General features: G+C 41.9%; 3 protein-coding genes across 3 annotated transcripts; 1 reads left to right on the forward strand and 2 right to left on the reverse strand.

Annotated features, from left to right (window-relative positions):
• Positions 1-132: 132 nt before the first annotated feature.
• On the reverse strand, positions 133-4,797 carry jmjd8 (jumonji domain containing 8). Its single transcript, XM_047571379.1, has 9 exons — positions 4,588-4,797; positions 3,764-3,859; positions 3,330-3,378; positions 2,630-2,726; positions 2,433-2,501; positions 2,190-2,309; positions 901-968; positions 671-805; positions 133-573 (listed from the first exon to the last, which is right to left on the reverse strand). Exons 1-9 carry the CDS (start codon positions 4,674-4,676, stop codon positions 493-495), a joined length of 804 nt encoding a protein of 267 aa, XP_047427335.1. The 5' UTR covers positions 4,677-4,797; the 3' UTR covers positions 133-492.
• A 1,381-nt stretch (positions 4,798-6,178) lies between these two features.
• Positions 6,179-12,958, reverse strand: LOC124997576 (serine protease 27-like). The gene is made up of 6 exons (XM_047571377.1): positions 12,801-12,958; positions 11,175-11,195; positions 10,233-10,395; positions 9,885-10,153; positions 7,800-7,951; positions 6,179-7,713 (listed from the first exon to the last, which is right to left on the reverse strand). The coding sequence occupies exons 1-6, from the start codon at positions 12,853-12,855 to the stop codon at positions 7,441-7,443; spliced, it is 933 nt and encodes a 310-aa protein (XP_047427333.1). The 5' UTR covers positions 12,856-12,958; the 3' UTR covers positions 6,179-7,440.
• Positions 12,959-18,237: 5,279 nt separating this feature from the next.
• Positions 18,238-20,809, forward strand: LOC124998280 (heat shock 70 kDa protein 1). Its single transcript, XM_047572556.1, has 2 exons — positions 18,238-18,438; positions 18,700-20,809. The coding sequence occupies exon 2, from the start codon at positions 18,719-18,721 to the stop codon at positions 20,636-20,638; it is 1,920 nt and encodes a 639-aa protein (XP_047428512.1). The 5' UTR covers positions 18,238-18,438; positions 18,700-18,718; the 3' UTR covers positions 20,639-20,809.
• The last annotated feature ends 400 nt before the right edge of the window (positions 20,810-21,209 follow it).

Here is a 21,209-nt window from a genome sequence, read left to right on the forward strand (position 1 = left end):
TAGTGGTTTGTTTTCCTCTCAGAAGTAAAGTGCAACATGTTTCCCGTCAGATGTCACTTTCTGGGTATGAAGACGACAAATGAAAATCTAATCAAGAGCGAACACATTAATAAATGAAGGAATGCAAGGTTATTGATCTGTGCATTGATGAGTTTATGAATAATTTCCCTTTTGTTTGTGCTGCTGTGGATTTTATATAAACCATTTAATTATTACTTTTATTGGATGGTTTCATTTAAAAGTGTAAAATCTGCACATAAGAACAAAAGAAAGAATCTGGTTCTCCTTTGTTCCTGGAATCACTCGTGTGGTCATAAAATCAAAGTTTGCTGTTCCCCCTGGAAAAGTCAAAGTCCTTCATTTGAGTCAGCATTTGAGCCTGTTGTCCTTCTTGTCTGTCCGCCCAGGAAGACAAGCTCTGATTCAAAAAAAAAAAAAAAAAAGAAGTGATGATGGACTCCTTAGAAAATACTGTAGAGCTGAAGGTGAAGCTCAGCCGAGGAAAGTGGAGATGAAAACGCTGGTGTCCAGGTTGAGAGTGGCGTGCCACCAGCGATCAGGGAAGTACAGCACCTGAAGAAAAAACACGCAGACGAGTTAGAAAACTTTGCGCTAACGTAGCTGCTCTCCGTGTCGGTGTTAACATGAAATGCAAGCTGCCCCCGGTTACCTCTCCAGGTCTGATGGTGCACTCCAGCGGAGCCTCGTCCTCGGGCAGGTTGGGGTAGGTTTCTGTCAGCCAGGACAGGGTGGTGCGGTTTGGGTGGAAGTGAGGCTCCTTATCAGGCGGGTACAGAAACCAGCGCTGTGTGGAGAAAAGCAGTTTAACAAAAGTGGCTCTGATTTAATTATTCAACATAAGGTGCAGAAAAACGATGAAAAAGCTCATTTTGATGATACCTTTCTTCCATAGATGACCTCCGAGTACCCAGGACCATGCCAGTGGAAGGGGACTCCTGTTCCAGGACCTGAAGAAGATTCATTTGAGTCTCTCACGTAATTCTTATTCTCAATTCTCATATTCAACGTGTAATCAGACAATGAAAGTCTTCACTATGTTGCCAAAAGCATTCGCTCACCCATCCAAATATCTGAATTCAGGTGTTCCAGTCACTTCCATGGCCACAGGTGTATAAGATCAAGCACCTATTCATGCAGACTGAGATTTGGAACTCGGATGCAAAGTGTCCGGACAGGTAAAATGAGAGGGGTCAGAGGATGTTGAGGTACGTAGTGCACAGAGGTCACCAACTTTCTGCAGAGTCAATGGCTGCAGACCTCCAAACTTCACGTGGTCTTCAGATTAGCTCAAGAACAGTGCGTAGAGAGCATCGTGGAATGGGTTTCCATGGCCGAGCGGATTCATTCAAGCCAAACATCACCGAGTGCATCAAAGCGTTGGATGCAGTGGTGTAAAGCACCACCGCTAAACTCCAGAGCAGTAGAAACGTTCTCTGGAGTGACCGATCACGCTTCTCCATCTGGAAGTCTGATGGACTAATCTGGGTTTGGGAGTTACCAGGAGAACTCTACTTGTGTCTGACCACATTGTTCCAAGTATGAAGTTTGGTGGACGGGGGATTATGTTGTGGGGTTGTTTTTATAAACTGGACTCGGCCTCTTAATTCCAGTGAAAGTAACTCTGAATGCTTCGGCATCCCAAGAGATTTTGGACAATCCCATGCTCCCAACTTTGTGGGAACAGTTTGGGGATGTTCCATCTCCTTCCTGTTCCGACATGACCGTGAACCAGTGCACGAAAGCAAGATCCATCAAGTCATGGATGAGCAAGGTTGATGTGGAAGAACTTGACTGACCTGCACAGAGTCCTGACCTGAACCCGACAGAACACCATTGAGATGAATTAGAGCGAAGACTGCGATAACATCAATATCTGACATCAAAAATATGCTTCAAAAATTCCCATAAGCACATTCCTAAACCTTGTAGAAAGCCTTCCCAGAAGAGTTGAAGCTGTTCTAGCTGTAAAGGGTGTGCCGACGTCACATTAAACCCTATGGATTAAGAATATGACGTCACTTAAGTTCATATGCGTGTAAAGGCAGGCGAGAAAATACCTTTGGCAACATAGCGCATATACAAGATATATCAGCAACACATATTTTCTGCTGTTTCCCTCTAACTTAAGTGACGTGTTTAGACGTCCGTGGTGCAGGATGAAGGCTGACCTGCGATCCCGAAGCTGTACGCTCCGCTGGTGAGAGGCAGGACGTACGGTGGGGACTCGTACTGCTCGAACAGGCCGTGCCACTCGGTGAAGTTGTTGTCTCCGAAGAAGTACAGCGTGTCTGTAGATCGGAGAAACGCGGAGCCTTGTACAGAGTTCCTCATTTAAAACAAATTAAAAGTTCAACTCCACTATTGATACGCTCCCAAGAATACTAAACACTGTGAGTTGGGGTTGAACTCACCGCTGCCGAGGGAGTCCACGGACTGAGGCCTCAGGAACTCATCCACATACTCCTTGAATGGGACGTCCACTAGAACAGATCACTGCCAGTCAGTGTTTAAAAGCATGGATGAAAAAATATAATATAATGAAATAAAAAACTCCTTACAGGAGAAGTAAGTGTTAAGTTAAGTTAAGTTAAGTGTTAGACATGCGTACCTTTCTTGTAAGAGTAAGTGTTAGCTGTACTGAGCCTCACTTTCCGGGAGCCATATTCTTCTAGTAAGCTTGACTTGGAGCACAACAGCCTGAATTTCTAAAAACAAAGCCAGGGTAGAGTTTTTATTTCAACGTTAAACTCGTTATAGTAACAGCTTGAACATGTCGCGACACTTTTGTTGAGTTTCTTCTTTGATCCCTTTCAACAGTGCAGGAATTCTTCATGACATTTCCTTCACTGTCAAATTAATCAGAAAAGTGTCCTGATACGTACAAACTGCTCTCTGAGTTTAAGGAAAAGTCACCCTCGACTCTTTTAAAATCTGCTGTTTCATTTATGGCCAAATTCATCTGTTTAAGATGTTTTTTCCTACCAAATATCCCGGGAAATTTCTTCCAGCACACACGTGATTTGACTCCCCAGCAGAATTATCTAAATAGTCCAAAATTGATCTTAAAAGATTTTGAACGAAATATGCGTCTAATAAAATGCATGGTAAATGTTTGCTCTTTTGGAAGCAGCTAGCATATAAAACTTTTGTAACTCAACAGAACTTTTGAAATCATGCAATGGTTAAAGTTAGTTTTGCAAACCCAAAGCAGACATATGCTTCCACTCTAACTGGGGAAATGTTGTGGCCATCAGCGAGTCAGTGGGTGAAATTTCCATTCAATACTTTACATGCGTTTGAATACGCACCGTGTTGTCGGTGAGGCCTCTGAGGATGACGGGTCTGCTGTATGCGTATCTACAAATGGAGACAAAGATTTTCTCAGGAAACATGCAGCTTTCTGTTTATTGTATAAACCAGGATTTTTATTTATTAATTTTTGTGCTGAATTCGTTTGGAATTTGTATATAAAGTCTAAACACACAACAACACACGACAGACGAAAAAAAATGTTGTTTTTTAACCGCATTTTGAATAGCTTTTTTTCTTTTTAATTTTAACATTGGTTGCCATGGTGATTTGTGGGACCCCGCTCCCTAGTCAATACACAAATACACATCAAAATATTTTAATGCTACAAAATACAGATGGAGGATCAATCTAGATTAGAAGTGCAGACCCTGAACCCCCAAACATTTTTTTTTTTTTAGTTTTTTAACCTCGGTGTGTCTTCTTTACAGACCTTTCAATGAATTGCTGATGTGAGAGTGAAGAGCTGTCCAGCACGTCGATGTTACAAGGACCTTCATCTTGTAGCCTGAAATCTGAAGGACGTGACCTGAACACAGACATGCAGGTTAGAACAAAGTGATTTGTCTCAGTGAAAGTTCAAAAGCAGGTTTGCGTGCAGAAAAACCGAATAGTCATGCATTGCAATTATTTTAGTTACTAATGAGAGATTCATTCATTTTACATGAATATTTTTGGCACTTGTTGGCAACTTGTTACAGTTACAGGCCCTCATTTGCATAATGAAGCCGAAATGTAATTTTTAATAAATGGTGGAAAATGCAAAGGGAACATGAAAAGGAAATGCTCATCAGCCAGTTATAAAATTGATAACTGAATGGGACATGAAAAAATTTAGAAAATATTTATTTAACTGATTATTAACCAGTAGGCTACTCATGCTTACTACACGTTGACAACCAGGTCAATGTAGTATTACACTGTATATCCTAATATTCAGCCTATTTACTCAAACAAGAAATCGGATATAGCTCAGTGAGAAAGATTTACATATGTGAACGGTATTTTATTAGATTAATCGTGATCAAATGCTTTAAATTTTGTGATTTTTTGTGAACTTTGGTTTGCGATTCAGTCACAAGACCACGAATCCCTGCAAAACTGTGCAGGTGGTAAATAGATGTAAACAAAAAATAAAAATAAAAAACAAAACAAAAATAAGCATCAAATATGCATCAAACAAAACACTACTACTAATACTTTAAAATAACCTCACAGATGTGTGAGTTTCACGTTGAAGCGGGTTTGTGAACTCACCAGCCTCCTCCGTCATCTGGCTGCTGCGCTTCCAGCCCGGCGACGGTGAGACATATCACAACAAAGAGACAAACCTTGTTGTGTTCCATTCAAAAATCTGCCGTTTGTGACATTTAGCACAGATCGGGAGAAAACAGACTCCGCTTTAGACTAACATGCCGCACAATCACCAAGCATGAACTGTCCCGATCGCTTCCTGCAAGAGATCCAATCAGAGGACACCACATTAATCCTAGCGGTGCTGCGTTCAAGTTGCATGGGAACTACGACATATTTCAAAACTTTCAGCAGTCGTCTAGACACACCACAGGCGTAATGCTGCCCCCTTTTCATGCGATTTCTGTTAGTGCTTGATAGTGATAAACGAGTAAAACGCAGGCTGATATCGGCGAATATCAATCTGATACCGACACTTTGTGTCTGCTTAACTTTAAAGAAGTAGTGCACTTCAAATTTTAGCTTCATAAAGAATACAAGACGTCAGAGTAATTTATTTATTTATTTTAAACTTAGGTGTATTGAGGAAGTGGCCTCATTTACTATATAGCCACAAAAACAACTGAAAAAACAAACAGGACACAATCATACAAAATATGTGAAAATGCTGCTTCAAACACTGAGAAGGAATTAAGTAAAATAATAATAACTTATTGTTTAACTATTAAGGACTACTATAAAATGAAAACTTGCATCTTAATTCTGATACTGTTCTCTCCTCTTCTGTCCTTCTCGTCTTAAATGCCTCGTGTTCTGTGTTGTGGTTTGACCTGAGGTGTTTCACAAGGTTTGTTGTGTTGTCACAGCTCAGTAGTTTACTCTCCACTGTTCCTGCCTATATTACCTCGGATGACAGAAGTATCGAAAGTATCGATATTTTTATTTGAAAATCGATTTTAGCGCATAAAGACATGGTATCGGAAGTGTCGATATTTCAATATCGATCCACACATCACTTGCGTTTATCCATATTCTGTTGTATGTTTAAACGGAGTGCCGATACTCCGGCATCTACTTCATTTTGTTTCAAGGATATTTCAAACTTTTGCTCTCCTTCCCTGCACACAGAGCCACGGAGCAGGGAGTGACCCACTTGCAGGAGATCACAGAGGGTGGGTGGTTCAAACCCCAGCTCCGGCTGCCTACATGTGGACAAGTGCTGAGGCGAGACACTGTACCTGTTTGAAGGTCATCCACGGTGCGTGTAATGTGAGTGTAGACGTGACTGAGAGATAAACTGTGAATGAGTTTGGATAGAGAGATCCATTCGTCATTTAAGAGACACAAAACTTGTTTTTTAAGAGATCTATATCTACTTTAAAACCAGTTTTTGAACTGGTTTTAATCTTCGTTATGAGTGTAGACTGTGTATATGTACACATGACACTGGTCTACCAACGCAGCATCATCAAGTGACCCTTAAATTTGTTGTTTTATGTTCAGTTCCAGTGCAGCATATATATACACACACACAGTATATATGTGTATATATATATATATACACACATATATATATATATATATATATACAGTATATATATATTGTATCTTGTTATAATATTTATAATTATATTTATAATTAACACAAGCTAGCTTCTCACACATTCAGGTGTCGCTTTATTTCACAGAAAAACACAGCAGCAGCAGGGAACTTCCAAATGTTCTGAAAATAGGATTTAATTAGGATTTGTACCACAGCCAAGCCAAGAGAACAGATATACATCTTACACTGTTAAATTAAGCTACATAACAAACTGGTAGAAAAATGGACTCCTTATCATAAATCTGACTTCCCTGATTACGTAAGTATGAAGGCGCGTACACGTTTCTTCACTGTCACACGTTCAATTCTGTAAACTTGTAAAAAATTCACCACAAGTACATACATTCAATATTTATTCGCATGAACACAGAAAACTTCTAACAATAAATCCTTCCCAAAGTCCTTCAGCTGTAAACTGTCAAACGTCACCGTTCTCTCAAAGAGCCGTGTGCATCTGTTCAGTTTAGTAGCTTCTGCGGAGTCTGGAGTGTGACAACAAAACGCACAGATTTTCAGCTGTTGTTGAACTTAATTAATTAATTGCCAAGAATAAGCATTAAACAGTGATTGATGATTAAATTTTAAAAGTGACTCATTCTGTGTTGTATTATGAATAGTAATAATAGTATTATAAATAAACTATTGGTTACTAATTGGTCATTTAAAGACATAAGACAGAAGCAGGTATTAAACTTGTTAAAGTTGTCTTTTAGATTTAGTTCTGATTGATTATGTTTAATGTTTACATCGATTAATTAATTGTAATCACTTAAAAGGGGCATTTCTTTATATGTAGTAATTCTTTAATCTAATTTCATAACGTCACACGCTTAAAGTTCAGCTCATAGGATAAAATTTTGTCCAGCAGCACTTTATGGTTTGGTTAAAATAAGTTGTTTCATTTACTAGAAGTGCTGCTGGAGTCTTGGTTTTTCTTCAGTTTCACTTTCTCCTCCATGCACCTTGGTAGCAGCTGAAGTCGCGACAGAAATACAACTTCTTATCCCGTATTGCTCTTTGGTTTATTAAATTACTATATTCCAATTTTTTTTCACATACACAAGCAATGAAGCGAAACTCGGCTCAGCTCAAGTCTACAAAAAAACATTTAAAAAAATTGCTATCTTCATTGTTTTTAGCAAATTTAACATTCTGGGTCTACTAAAGCATCCACAACACCTAAGTATGAGCTGGTTATAGGGGAAAGGTATGATTAAGTTACTAGAATATTTGCTTGTTTTAGGATAAATAAATCATAAGTAAGTATGAGCCAATCTTTACAGGGATGTTGACTCACAAGTACCTCATTAAAGTTACCATGTGAGGACAAAGTGAGAGAAGAAAAAAGGCAGGATGGACAGCAGCAGAGGAACTGAGAAGGAGGTGGCTGACGAGGCTGAGCCCATGAAGGTGACGAAGCCGGGCCGGTTGGTGGGGATCTGGCTGTTGATCCAGTCCTGGTACTGTGACACTCGTGCGTACACCCCCGGGAATTCGGCCTCAGCGCACCCGATTCCAAAACTCACCACTCCAGCCTGAACCCATATGGTATCGTTTTTGCTCACCATGGGGCCGCCTGAGTCTCCCTGCACACACAGGCATAATGATTGGTCATGTCTCCAGCCAGTGTTGGCGTGAGGACGTGCAGGTGTCTGGACGGACGCAAACTCACCTGGCAGGAGTCCCTTCCTCCGTTCTCCAAACCGGCACAGATCATGTTGCTTGTAATTGAGATGCCTCGACTGCTGTAGGAGTTGTCGCAGTTAGTGTTGTTAATGACAGGAACGTTAACCTCCTGCAGCGTCTGAGGGGAAGGAAGTGCCACTGAAAAAGAGAACAAAGAGCTATTGTTAACAGAAATGTCTAACATACCAGTCTGTATTACCCAGTTTGTCACATGAGTGATCAGATTGCATTTGAGATCAGATCACATTTGGAGGCGGGCTGGTATATTATTTTAGGCCATACATGTCAACCACAAGGCCCGTGAGCCGGATGCGGCTGGCGGGCCTTGTGTTTGATAATGAGAATTTTGGTATCGATCCGATACCGAGTAAATACAGGGCTAGTATCGCGATATCGATACTTTTTCTTGCACTGTCATCATCGCTAAATAACTTTGTAATTTTCCCTTCGGTTAGTTGATAATGATTACTATAAAATACGGGACCAATATTTGGGCAAATAAACCCGTTTTCTTGACTACTTACAATATAAAACAATTTAACAGTATAAAATGTAAATAATCGTCTTCTCGTCCGAGTACCGGCGGATCTCGATGACGGCATCAGTGCCAGCTGTGTGAATGCTGATGTGACGCCAGCATCTGAGTGTCAAACTCGGTCCATGTCTCACCTTTTGCTACGGGTGGGGATGGAGAAGCTCCTGCCGCGCAAAGACTTGAGATAAGCTACGTTTGCCTGGGGGGGGGGGTAATTCGCTGGACGTACAGCAAATATCTGATCATGTGAGTATCGATCCGATACAGATACTGGCCTTGGTATAGATACTATCGATATTTAGATCGATACACCCATCCCTAGCGTTTGACAATTGTCTGCAGCCCGTAAGTAATCATTTATATCCATCTGAATTGATACAGGTATTTTTTGTAACGCTGTAGGCCTACAAGAAAGCAGACAACAAGTTAAACCAGTTAGCCTGCTGTTTCACACATGGCAAATAACACTACAGCTAAATACCAGTCGGTTCACATACAGTACATACGTTTATACTAATGTACAGACACACTGATAACAGCGGCATGTGCAACACGGACTCAGCATGCAAATTTAGCCATGTTGCTAGTCTTGTTTTATTCTGGCAACCTTATGAAACCACAGTGTGAATGACGCATGGAAAATATGCTTGTATTAGCACCAGCTGTTGAAACAGTCTGAGGAAAAACATTTGGAACACACCCTCGAGTTTTTGCATTGCAACTTTGCAGAAACCAAATGTGGCTTCTTCGCTAACGTCGCTGCAGAAAGAAGGAGGCTGTGGACTGACAGGGCAGAGCGAACTAGTTACGTCACAAATGAGTTAAATTTGAACAGGGCTCACTGAAGGACACATTTTCACTCCGGCCGCATGGCTTTTTATCGCTGGCAGACATGCAACACGCCCCACTATGTGTTCATGTTCCTTTTAAATCTGTTGAATTTGTGAGGAAAAACAACAACAACAACAAAATAAAGCAATTTCATTTAAAAACGCTTAGCCCAAATTGACGGACAACCTACAAATCTAAACAAGAATGAACAAATTCTGTCCCGACGATGTGGTAACCTACAAGTGTGGTCAGTTATTTCCTCAATCATACTCACGCTCTCAGTTATCTCAGTTATTTATATGAATTCCTAGAGATTACTTTGCATATAGTGTCCTAGCTATAATGTGACCTTTGTACAGGGCTCTAAAATAAGTAACTAGGGATCAGTGACGAAATGTTTCTCTGATGGATTATGAAAGAAAAGGAGGTCAATAATATTAATCACGTCTCTTGAAATGACATTGGCCGAATAGTTGCAGTGGGCGTGGTAGAAATACCTGCTGTGGGTGGAGTTAATTTATCTAATTGCTTCTGAAAAGCAGTGAAGAATCTGTACAGAACAGTTTTTCTAATCTCCAAATTGTTACGACTATTTAATTTGGATTTGTGTCAGGAGAAGTGAGAAGGAGTAACTGTCTTACTTATTTAGACTTTATTCTGATCTCTGTTGCAGTAATCTACGAATTTTGAACACAAGTTGCTCACCACCACTGGCGATTGTTCCCCAGCCCGTGACCCAGGTGGACGTCCCGCCTGGGAAGTCGCTGCCTGTGGCCGCCAGACACACGGGTCTGATGAAGTTAGTGAAATCAACAGTTGAAGACAACCGCAGCAGGGCTATGTCGTTGTCATTTGTGGCGCTGTCGTACTGTGGATGCAAGATGATCTCGGACAGTGTGCGGGACACCTCGTTGTCGTTTGTGCCTTCCTGGGTCTGACGTCCAAGGGAAGCAGTAAAACCTGCTGTGCTGGTGCTGAAAATACCAAGAGATGATGTGTATAAATACGTGTAGGTTTACAAGTGAACGACTGAGTCGTGAGATGAGAGCTCACCTGGGAAAACAGTGGGCAGCGGTCAGAACCCACTGGTTGTTGATCAGGGAGCCCCCGCAGAAATGACTGCCACTGCTTTGCAGACTGGCCTGCCAGGGCCACGCTCCTTGCGGAGCATCTTCACCTCCTACGATGCGAGTGTTGAGCGGTGCGGTGCCGCAAACTGAAAAGAAATGCATGCATTAAGCACATACGCCCGATCAGCCACAACATTATGACCACTGACTGACAGGAGGAGGGAAAACATTGACCATGTAAACAATTATGGGATTATTTTTGGACCTGGCATTCATGAGGATATCACTTAGACGTGTAGCACCCACCTAGACTAGACCGGGCACCCCCACCCTATAGCAATGACACTCCATGATGGCAGCAGGATGCAGTCTGACAAATGAGAAACGGCTGCTAACCTGGATTCCCAAGTTCACTGGATAATGATCAAGTATCTGTCCTAATCTGACCTAATTTTCTCATGAGTCAGACCATACGCAATATTAGGCAACCTGTCTTTGGCATTCTGTTTTCACTCAGGGCAGACAGGAGCAACTGTTCTACAATTTTTATTATTCCAAGACCCATGTTCCATTAGTTTCTAGTGTCCAAATAGGTTTATTTGGACCCCTCTGAAGTTGGGGTGAATTTCTGATTTCTCATAAAATAGTTCCCTCCAAAACCCCTTCAAACTGCTTTTTGTCACATACCTATGCATGCAAACATTTAACTGTGCAGCGTTTTAGGTGTGACCAAAAACTCCCCACCACAAATAAAATGTTGTTTCTTTGAAACGCGGTAAAGTTCCTGAGGGGAACATGAGCCACATTCCAGCAGCATTAATTGTTCTTTCGGTTTTGAACCTTTATCGTCCGAGTATCAGCTGCGTGTCGTGCTGTCAGCGAGAGAAATTAAATCAACCAACAAAAGTATGAGAACAAAACTCACCATCCAGCTGCGCGAGACTTCCTGTTGGAGAAAGAAAAGCACAAGATCACATTCTTTTCATCTGCTGTTTTGTTTTTTATTCTTCCTGGAAACCTGCCAGACTGGTAGTTCAATGACCATCTGATGTATTCATCACCACTGACGACACTGGGTGAGGCTGGTATTTGTGACATCTGGCTAAACAAAACACATTCATTTGTCCAGGTCCAAGAGGACAGTTGGGGTAAAAAGAGCACCAAGTGTTTCTGTATCTGTTCACACCGCATGTTATTTATTTATTTATAAATGGAAATATGAGTTACGCCCAAGTGCATTTTGCATAAAGCCATTCATTTCATTAGTCATGAAGTCAGATTTGTTTGACACGCGGTCAGCTTAATCGGACTTGGACAGATTTGTTTGTGAAAGAAACGGCTAAATAAAGCCCGTTTTCTTTTGTGATTATGAGACAAACGGCAGGTGCTAATGCTCTAAGCTTTGCTATTAAAAGGCATTTTTGCCACGAGTCAGCTGAAATGCATCGCTTCCGACAAGACCTGTGAACTTCTCGCTGGCGGAGTGAAAAGGTCAACGCCACTAAAACGGACCAAAATCAGATATAGTTCAATTTGTTTGGTCTAATGATTTAATTCCATATCACGTATTCACTGTAAAAAAAAAAAAAAAAGCTAATTAGGTTACATCATCCATTGACAAAAGCTCATTTCATCTTGTCAAACGAACTTGAAGTTGAGAGCGGGATTTTTTGTTTCCGTGGTTTCCTCTGAAATTTCTCACGTCAACCATTGACCAATAACAATGGCCGTCGTCAAGAGTGGTTTTTAAAGTCTAAACCTTTAACTTGAGACAGATTCAACTCACGTGGTCGTGGTCTGTTCACTGATTTTAATATTTACTTCTAAAATCTATTAGTACGTAGGCTGGTGCTGGCGTTTTAAATTCCTGGTGGTGATACCTACCAGGGATGTAGGTACAGCCTCTGTATATTTCCTGGTCTTTTTTTTCTCCATCACCCCTCCCTCCACCCCTCTCATCGCTTCCTTCGACTCAAAGACGCTAACTCAAAGAGATTAACATTCACACAGATAAAACTAAAAAAAAAAGGAAAGAAAAATAATAATCAAATTCAATATCATAAAATCACGATGGCTTAAAGGGAGTGAATGAGGTGGAGCTGATGGGCAAAGAGCAGCAGGAGTCTCAGGAGAGATCTGATCTGTTAATATGTGTGCTCTTGGGGTGTTTTTTTCATTCAACCGGACCTCAGGTGTCAACACACTGTGGCTCAAACCGGCTGCTCTGGATTTTGCGTTTGCAGCGCGAAGGAGAAAAACTGCGGCGATAACTTCAATCATAAACCTTTTAATTTTAATGAGAGTGACACTGTCTTAACGAGAGCTCCCGCCTAGTTGTAAAACGTTAACTGCGCCTTGACATGTAGACACCCACACTGATCTGATGTTAAGCAACTCATTGTTTCACTTCAGTAAAAGAAAATAAATCAGATTGCTCTCAAGTGATTTTTAAAAAAAAAACAAACAAAACAAACAAAAACAAACAAAAAAAACATCTTAACATTCTGAAAATTTCCTTTTTTTTTTTTCTTTTTTTCTTTTTTTTACTCACCTCCAAAAGTCAGGGCCAACAGCACGGCTCCACAAGCAAACAGTCTGGCTGCCATGGTGCAAATCTTCAGATCAATGGACGTCCACCACTTTAACTAGTGCCTGAACTGGAGGGCGTGACTCCCCGCGCTAACCTGCCCTCCCGTCTGGCAGCGTTCCACTACTTCAGTACTTTGCCTACATTTGCAACACCACACACACACACGCCCTTTTTTTTTTTTTTTTTTTCAGAAACAGGCGTAGCTGACCAGCTGAGCCGGCGACCTGTGTTTACTATGTATGAGCTGCTGCGTTCCTCCTCACGTGACGCGATGGCTTGTTTTTGTTAGACGTGCCTGCGTGATTGAAATTATTAGCAGTTCCTGGATGTGACGATTCTCATTTCTAGAGTGTTTCATATACTTCAGAGTGCGCCTTCAGTGCGGTGAGGAATGTACCGACGTACACGGTGTGGGGAAACCAGGCAACCCAACCGCAAACACATGTCCCAACACAGGAGAGCCAGCTCATCAGGGAACCGCTCAGGGGTCCACCTACACCTGATGGACAAAGGCCACTCCTTTGGAGATAGCAAACACCAGATTCTAGCCAGAGAAGACTGATTGTTAGAAGGAGGAATAAAGTAAAGAAAGCTGTCTATGTCTGACTGGAAACCCCCCTTCCCTAAACAGAAGAGGTAGAATTTGAAATTAGTTTACAATGATCCCCCAACTTCTGTCCCCAAGTCTTAAGAAGACGTTTTGGACGCTCACCGGAGTACCTTCTTCAGTTCAAGGTTGCCAAGGTTGTAAAACCTGCCCCCCCCCCACCACCACCACCACCAACTTCCGACAGGTAAGTATCGAGCTGTTCTTGGCAATTAGCGACAGTAAAGAAACAAGTCAAGCAAGTTTCTTATCGCTTTGTACCCACAACTTCCCACCAGTCTCGTGAAACCTGTCCTCAGAGGTCTACAAACTTTCTGGACGTCACGCGACCTGAACAGACACGCTGTCCCAAAAGACGTTTCAACCACATTCAAGATTCAACATTTCTTTAATGTCAGTTTCCCTGTATGTTCACGGGCATACAGAAGATGAAAAAAGGAGAAAAGAAAAGGTTTTCTCTCTCTCACTCATAAAAATGTACAGATTAAGAAGCCCCTGACTGATGATGACCATTCAGTGGGAAAGAAGTCTGAAAATCTGAACGGAGTCACAAAGATCACAGTCTTTCTAGTTCGTTTTTTTTCTTCTCTGGTCCGAGGCTTTCAGAGAACAGTCGCAGACGTAAAAGGAAAAAGGTTAGAATTGCTAACTATTTGTTTTTAATTTTTTAAGGATGACAGAACATGTTGCAGTCACCTTGAGTTGCCGAACAGGTCTTCCATGAGACGTAATAATGTTCCATGTACAGATGACTAAGACTAATTATGTGTCATCATTTTTGACTTAAACACAATCACATGGTAACAAATGAGGCGTTTGTGTCGCCATCAACAGACCAGGGTGATACGAACAAACGCACAGGACAATGAATGAATGATTTTGCGGATCCTGTTTTAATAATCCAAAAATAAAGCTCAACAATGCGGAAAAACAATGCGGAGTGTTATGTGCGCCGGCCGTCCGCCCTGACCTCCACCTGTTGTGTTGGGAAATGTTAATTCACATTCGCCTTGATGACAGGATGCCTTTCAGGAATGGATGTTAAATTTTTGCCAAGCCCTTCCAAAATGTGAAATACTTAATGAGGAAGACGTGCTTTTTTGCCAAGCCCTTCCAAAACGTTTAATACTTAATGAGGAAGATGTGCTTTTGGTTCCTTTATTTTAAAGGAACTGGCGCCAACTGCGTCTTCATTGTTACGGCCCATCGACCAAAAAAAAATGTTGACTTTCTGGCCACATTTTCTTCCTGGTTCGATAATCCTCTGGCACTCACTCAATACATTCTACTTAAACCTAACTAGGGCAAATGTGTAATATATATATATATATATATATACGCATACATATTTAAAACGGCTGTAAATGCTTTTAAAGAAATGTAATTCCAATTAGATTTTTATTTATTGTCTTAAGCAAGTTAGTAAGGTGTGTTTCTTTCATACAATAGAATACCTCCTTCTTCCTGCGCGATCTGGTGTTTCACATCTGAATCTGGCTGCAGTACAAAGAAAGCAGACAGAAGAATATGGAAAAACAAGTGTGACGCTAAAGGAAACAAAACACACAAAACACCAGAACCAGTTTTAAAAGCCGAAGAGTCCTAAGTCAGTTAAAGGTCGTGTGCTGCTCCTCCACCATATACGTCCCTCTGTCAAATCTGTGTTTGAGACAGTTATTGTTATATTTTACATTGATTTAAGTTTCGCTTCCAAAAGCAGCAAACTGAGAAGGATTTATAAAAGCTAATGCAGCCCTTTCACACATATTGGCTCAGGTACAGTAAGTATCTACAAGCCTTTTGGACGAACCACGACCTGGACAGATGTTCTGTCCCCAAGACGTTTCAACCACATTCAAGATTCAAGATTTCTTTAAGGTCAATTTCCCCATATTTTCACGGCATACAGAAAAACAAAAATGTCACCCTCAGACTGGAGCCTCTGACTGATGATGACCATTCATTGGGAAAGAGATGTAAAAATCCCAAAAAGGAGTCACAAAGATCTCAGTCTTTCTTTTGCATCCCAAAGCAGTAACGTGAGAAGGATTTATAAAAGCTAATGCCGCCCTTTCACACATGTTGGCTCAGGCATGGTAAGTACACACAAATGACAGCGGTTGTAAACTATGTTTGTGCTATAAGATATGTACTTAAAATGAGATAAGGTGACAATGACATGAATGTCTTTGTATTATTTGCTATTGATATATAGATTTTATCATAGCAAAACAAACACTGAGTATTTGATGTAAGTAGTACTATTGTTTTTCTTTGTGCCCTGTTTCATTTATGGAAAAGGTGCTGTGTCTGTTTTTTTTTTCTCTTTTCTTTAGTTAGTCTATATTCGTTCATTTAATATTTATAATTTTTTTGTTTTGTTTTGGAGTGGGGGATGGGGGGGAGGTGTGTGTGTGTGTGTGTGTGGGGGGGGGGGGGGGGGGGGGGGGGGTGAGTAGCCAGACAGGCAGGGTGCATGGGGAGGGGTTGTGGGTGGGTGGGTAGCTTAGGTTGGGGATACAATAATGTCTCCTTTTACTTTTGCTTCTGCTGATTCTGATTTGTTTATTTCATGTGATATTGTCTTGGTATTTTACTTTTCAGTATGCATCGATAAAGAAGGGGAAAAATATATACCGGTATATAAAAAAAGAAAACATTTTTGAGATGTCCTTTCTTTGGCGCCATCTGGTGGATACAACGAGAATGGCACGTTGAACAAATCAAATCTTGTTTTAGTGTCTTTAATGCAAAGGTGTTCAACGTCTTACAGACCAAAGATCCCCAAACTGATGGAGAGATTAAGTAGTGACCCTCTACCTAATATATGTGTTCTATATTAAACTCAGCCTAGTACTGTATAAAAATATACATTATTATTAGTATTATCATTTTGCATTCAGTATCAAGCTACACATCATTCCTTTACTGAAATATGTGGAGTCATGTTAATGTGTATTTAAAGAATAAAGAATTAAAAAAACATATTTAAAAATGGATCCCCTATTGAAGACATATATCTTTAACGAACTAGTGGATCACCAGTTTTCAGTCCGTAAACCATGTGCGTCGCCAGACACTTTTTTACCGGGGTACGTGCCCCGGTAAACACGCGCTGTGCCCCGCTGTAAAATTCCAGATGAAATTTCACGAATGAGTCTATTTTTCAGCATATACAGTTTATGATCACAGAATAATATCCGAGCCCCCGCGCTATGACTGACGCGTCTAGGAACCGGTGACACTTAGCGCGAAAAATCTAAATAATCTACAAACACTGCTGCGGATCATAGATACGGATGCGCTGTCAGCGGACAGCCTGGCTGGTTTCTTTAAAAACAAAGGGGACCGAGACGAAGAAGCAGGGAGAAGGAGAAATGTGAATGAGATGGAGAGAGGCAGGTTTAACTCGTTTTGCACCGAGCCAGATGTTAATGGGAATCACGGACCTGCGATTCAGTAGAGCGATCATTGCACAAGTCAAACTTGACATCGTACCAAAGATCATTAGATCCATGTCGCATAGTGTGTCTGCAATAGCTTGACTGCTAAAATCGCAGTGTATAGAGGCCATCAATTTATTTAATGCCACCCCCTTTCTCACCAATAATTTAACACAGTTTTTGAATACTTCCTCCTGTCTTTTAACATCAAAACCAGAACAATGAACAAAATGGCCTATAGATTATAATAAAATTATTCCACAGTATTTGCATTATCTAATTAACCAAATTATGAGTGAAAATAGGAACAATGTACATTTATGGTGGTATTACCACGAGTGAACACAATCAAACAGGAAAACTCCCTTATTGTGAGGCTGTGAGTGCTGTTTTTTTTTTTTTTTTTTTTAATATTGTTGTATTTATAATGCTGTTACAGAGAATCTTTATTTAAACCTCTTCTAAATGGTGGTGGGGGGCGGGGGTGAGGGGGTGGTCGGGGTGGGGGTCTGTGCCCCTGTAAAGCTGCAGTCCTAGCAACGCCCCTGCTGTAAACTTGACAAAATAGCAATTATTGTTTCATAACCTGTTTTCAAATAACAATCTATTAATAATAATAACTATCTAAGGTGAACCAAAGTTTGAATCTCGAATAGAGTAGCTTATATGCTGTTGGATGTGTATCAGATAGTCTTTTCTGAACATGACAATACATTTAAATACCTATAGTTGAGATCATTACTGATCAAATCACACCTTGAAATTAAGCTAAAATTTCTTTATCAAAAATAAAGAAAACAACGTTACACGTGATTCCGATAAATCCAAATGGTGAAACTATCGCTATAAACGCAGCCCATTAAAGTTCGGTGTATTGAAATTAAGATTCACAAATAAGAGTTAATATTTCTTTTGTACGTGTATGTGTGTGTGTGTGTGTGTGTGTGTGTGTGTGTATTTCAGTTAAATCGGTATCGGTAGACACGCAATACGATGACCCGAAGTTCTCCGTCCTTTTCTCGTTTTCTCCAGAAAGTTCTGCATCAGTCGAGAAAATTCTCTTTATTCTGGAAGTTAGCAGAAACAACAGCTGCTCTCATTGGTCAGTTTCGAGAAACTCCAATCAAGCGACAATCTGAACACCGGAACTAGTAATAGTTTCCGTTAAGCATAAGACTCCGGCCCCCTCAGTCAAGGTCTCCCACTGGTTAGTAATGAGGAAGTGTTTTATTTTGTTAAATATCGAACCGGAAGTAGTAGCAGGTGTGGACTCTAACTTGACCGTGATGCCGGTGAAGTTTCCAGAAGTAGCTAGAGAGTGCTCTTTCTCAAATATAAAGCGGCTGCTCCGAGAGCAGAGAGCGGAACAGATCAGCGCTCAGCAGAAGATCCAGAGAAGAAGAGGAGGAAGAAGAAGAAGATCAGTACTCAGAGGAAGAAGAAGATCAGTACTCAGAGGAAGAAGAAGATCAGTACTCAGAGGAAGAAGAAGACGACGACGAAAAGAAGATTAATTCGCTTCATAGCATAGACCAGTCAACACATAACTGTAAGTACAACCTTCATTTCTGATGGTAGTAGTAGTTTACTCTGAAAGACTCAAACTTATAGAAACACATGACGTTTTTTTTTTAATGTAATAGAAATTGAGAAAAGTTTGACTGAGTGTTTTTTAATTGTTTTCATCATATGAAAATAGCAGTTTGACTTAATAACACTGAACTAAATAATAACATGAATGAAGTGCCTAATAATGAATGAATAACGTGCTGATGTTTAGTTTGTAACGTGTTGTTTAACTGTTTCTCAGGAAACCGCGTACAGTGAAAATGTCTGCAGCTAAAGGCGCAGCCATCGGCATCGACCTGGGCACCACCTACTCCTGTGTGGGGGTTTTCCAGCACGGAAAAGTAGAAATCATCGCCAACGACCAGGGCAACAGGACCACCCCCAGCTATGTGGCCTTCACTGACACCGAGAGGCTGATTGGAGATGCAGCCAAGAACCAGGTGGCCCTGAACCCCAGCAACACTGTGTTTGATGCCAAGAGACTGATCGGAAGAAAGTTTGATGATTCAGTGGTGCAGGCTGACATGAAGCACTGGCCCTTCAAGGTGGTTTCAGATGGAGGGAAGCCCAAGATCCAGGTGGAGTACAAAGGAGAGAACAAAGCCTTCTACCCTGAGGAGATCTCCTCCATGGTCCTGGTGAAGATGAAGGAGATCGCTGAGGCCTACCTCGGTCACAAGGTGTCCAACGCAGTCATCACAGTCCCAGCGTACTTCAACGACTCCCAGAGACAGGCCACTAAAGACGCAGGTGTCATCGCAGGACTCAACGTCCTGAGGATCATCAACGAGCCCACGGCGGCCGCCATCGCGTACGGTCTGGACAAAGGCAAGTCAGCAGAGAGAAACGTCCTGATCTTTGACCTGGGAGGGGGCACCTTCGACGTGTCCATCCTGACAATCGAAGACGGCATCTTTGAGGTGAAGGCCACAGCTGGAGACACTCACCTGGGCGGAGAGGACTTTGACAACCGCATGGTCAACCACTTTGTGGAGGAGTTCAAGAGGAAACACAAGAAGGACATCAGCCAGAACAAGAGGGCCCTGAGGAGGCTGCGCACAGCTTGTGAGAGGGCCAAGAGGACCCTGTCCTCCAGCTCCCAGGCCAGCATCGAGATCGACTCCCTGTTTGAGGGTGTGGACTTCTACACCTCCATCACCAGGGCTCGCTTTGAGGAGCTGTGCTCTGATCTGTTCAGGGGTACACTGGAGCCGGTGGAGAAAGCCCTGAGGGACGCCAAAATGGACAAGGGGCAGATCCACGACGTGGTCCTGGTGGGAGGCTCAACCCGAATCCCCAAAGTCCAGAAACTCCTGCAGGACTTCTTCAACGGCCGGGAGCTGAACAAGAGCATCAACCCAGACGAGGCGGTGGCTTATGGTGCTGCCGTCCAGGCCGCCATCCTCACAGGTGACACCTCGGGCAACGTTCAGGACCTGCTGCTGCTGGACGTGGCCCCTCTGTCCCTGGGTATCGAGACGGCCGGAGGAGTCATGACGTCCCTGATCAAACGCAACACCACCATCCCCACTAAACAAACCCAGACCTTCAGCACCTACTCTGACAACCAGCCTGGGGTCCTGATCCAGGTCTATGAGGGTGAGAGAGCCATGACCAAGGACAACAACCTGCTGGGCAAGTTTGAGCTGACAGGAATCCCACCAGCCCCACGAGGGGTCCCGCAGATCGAGGTCACCTTCGACATCGACGCCAACGGCATCCTGAACGTGTCTGCGGTGGACAAAAGCACCGGCAAAGAAAACAAGATCACCATCACCAACGACAAGGGCCGACTGAGCAAAGAAGACATTGAGAAGATGGTGCAGGACGCAGAGAAGTACAAAGCTGAGGACGAGCTTCAGAGGGACAAAATCGCTGCCAAGAACTCCCTGGAGTCCTACGCCTTCAACATGAAGAGCAGTGTGCAGGATGAGAACCTGAAGGGCAAAATCAGTGAGGAGGACAAGAAGAAGCTGATTGAGAAGTGTGACGAGACCATCAGCTGGCTGGAGAACAACCAGCTGGCTGATAAAGAGGAGTACCAACACAAGCAGAAAGAGCTGGAGAATATGTGCAACCCCATCATCAGCAAGTTGTACCAGGGAGGGATGCCTGCAAGTAGCTGTAGAGAGCAGGCACGAGCCGGCTCCCAGGGTCCAACTATTGAGGAGGTCGACTAAAGTGGTCTAAATGTGGACTTTGTGATCACTGGGACTGTTTAACATTCAACAACTTTGTACTTAATTTCGTATATTCATGAGATGTGAGATGAAGAATGGTTGAGACTTTACTTGTCTGTGTGTTTTACATTGTTGCATTGCTGGACCTTGCAATAAAAATGGTTAATTATTTGTATCTTTGTAAGTTATTTCAAGTTCATATCAGTGCATTTTTAAACACTGACTCATCAGACAGTAGAACCAGAATTTTATAATACTGTGTTTTTGAAACCGACTCTGAAAACCCCTGAATTCTCTCATGTTGACGCATCTTTTTAAAGCAGTGCAGTGTGCAGAATTACCACTAGATGTCAGGATTTAACTGTTTTTGGAGACTGTCACACTTTGTCAGAAAATATACACATTTTAAAATAAATCATATCAGAAACTAACTAAAAGCATCTTTTTGTTGTTGTTGTATTTAATAAGTGTCTTGGAACAAACATGACTAAAGAGCAGAGGATAAGAAATGCAGCAAACAGAAATCAAATGTGTAGTTACATAGCAGCATAATTGATGTTGTGGAGGAAGT

This window comes from Mugil cephalus, chromosome 20 (genome assembly GCF_022458985.1).
Source record: "Mugil cephalus isolate CIBA_MC_2020 chromosome 20, CIBA_Mcephalus_1.1, whole genome shotgun sequence".
In the NCBI taxonomy this organism is placed as follows: domain Eukaryota; kingdom Metazoa; phylum Chordata; class Actinopteri; order Mugiliformes; family Mugilidae; genus Mugil; species Mugil cephalus.

Excerpts from the sequence above, each read along its gene's own strand:
- LOC124998280 (XM_047572556.1), top strand. The coding sequence starts at position 18,719 with ATGTCTGCAGCTAAAGGCGCAGCCATCGGCATCGACCTGGGCACCACC.
- LOC124997576 (XM_047571377.1), bottom strand. The coding sequence starts at position 12,855 with ATGGCAGCCAGACTGTTTGCTTGTGGAGCCGTGCTGTTGGCCCTGACT. Across the intron at positions 11,196-12,800 it reads GTTGGCCCTGACTTTTGGAG|GAAGTCTCGCGCAGCTGGAT; the intron begins GTGAGTAAAAAA and ends TTTCTCCAACAG. Across the intron at positions 7,952-9,884 it reads GGGAACAATCGCCAGTGGTG|TGGCACTTCCTTCCCCTCAG; the intron begins GTGAGCAACTTG and ends TCTCTTTTTCAG.
- jmjd8 (XM_047571379.1), bottom strand. The coding sequence starts at position 4,676 with ATGGAACACAACAAGGTTTGTCTCTTTGTTGTGATATGTCTCACCGTC. Across the intron at positions 3,860-4,587 it reads CCAGATGACGGAGGAGGCTG|GTCACGTCCTTCAGATTTCA; the intron begins GTGAGTTCACAA and ends GTCTGTGTTCAG. Across the intron at positions 574-670 it reads GCACCATCAGACCTGGAGAG|GTGCTGTACTTCCCTGATCG; the intron begins GTAACCGGGGGC and ends TTTTTTCTTCAG.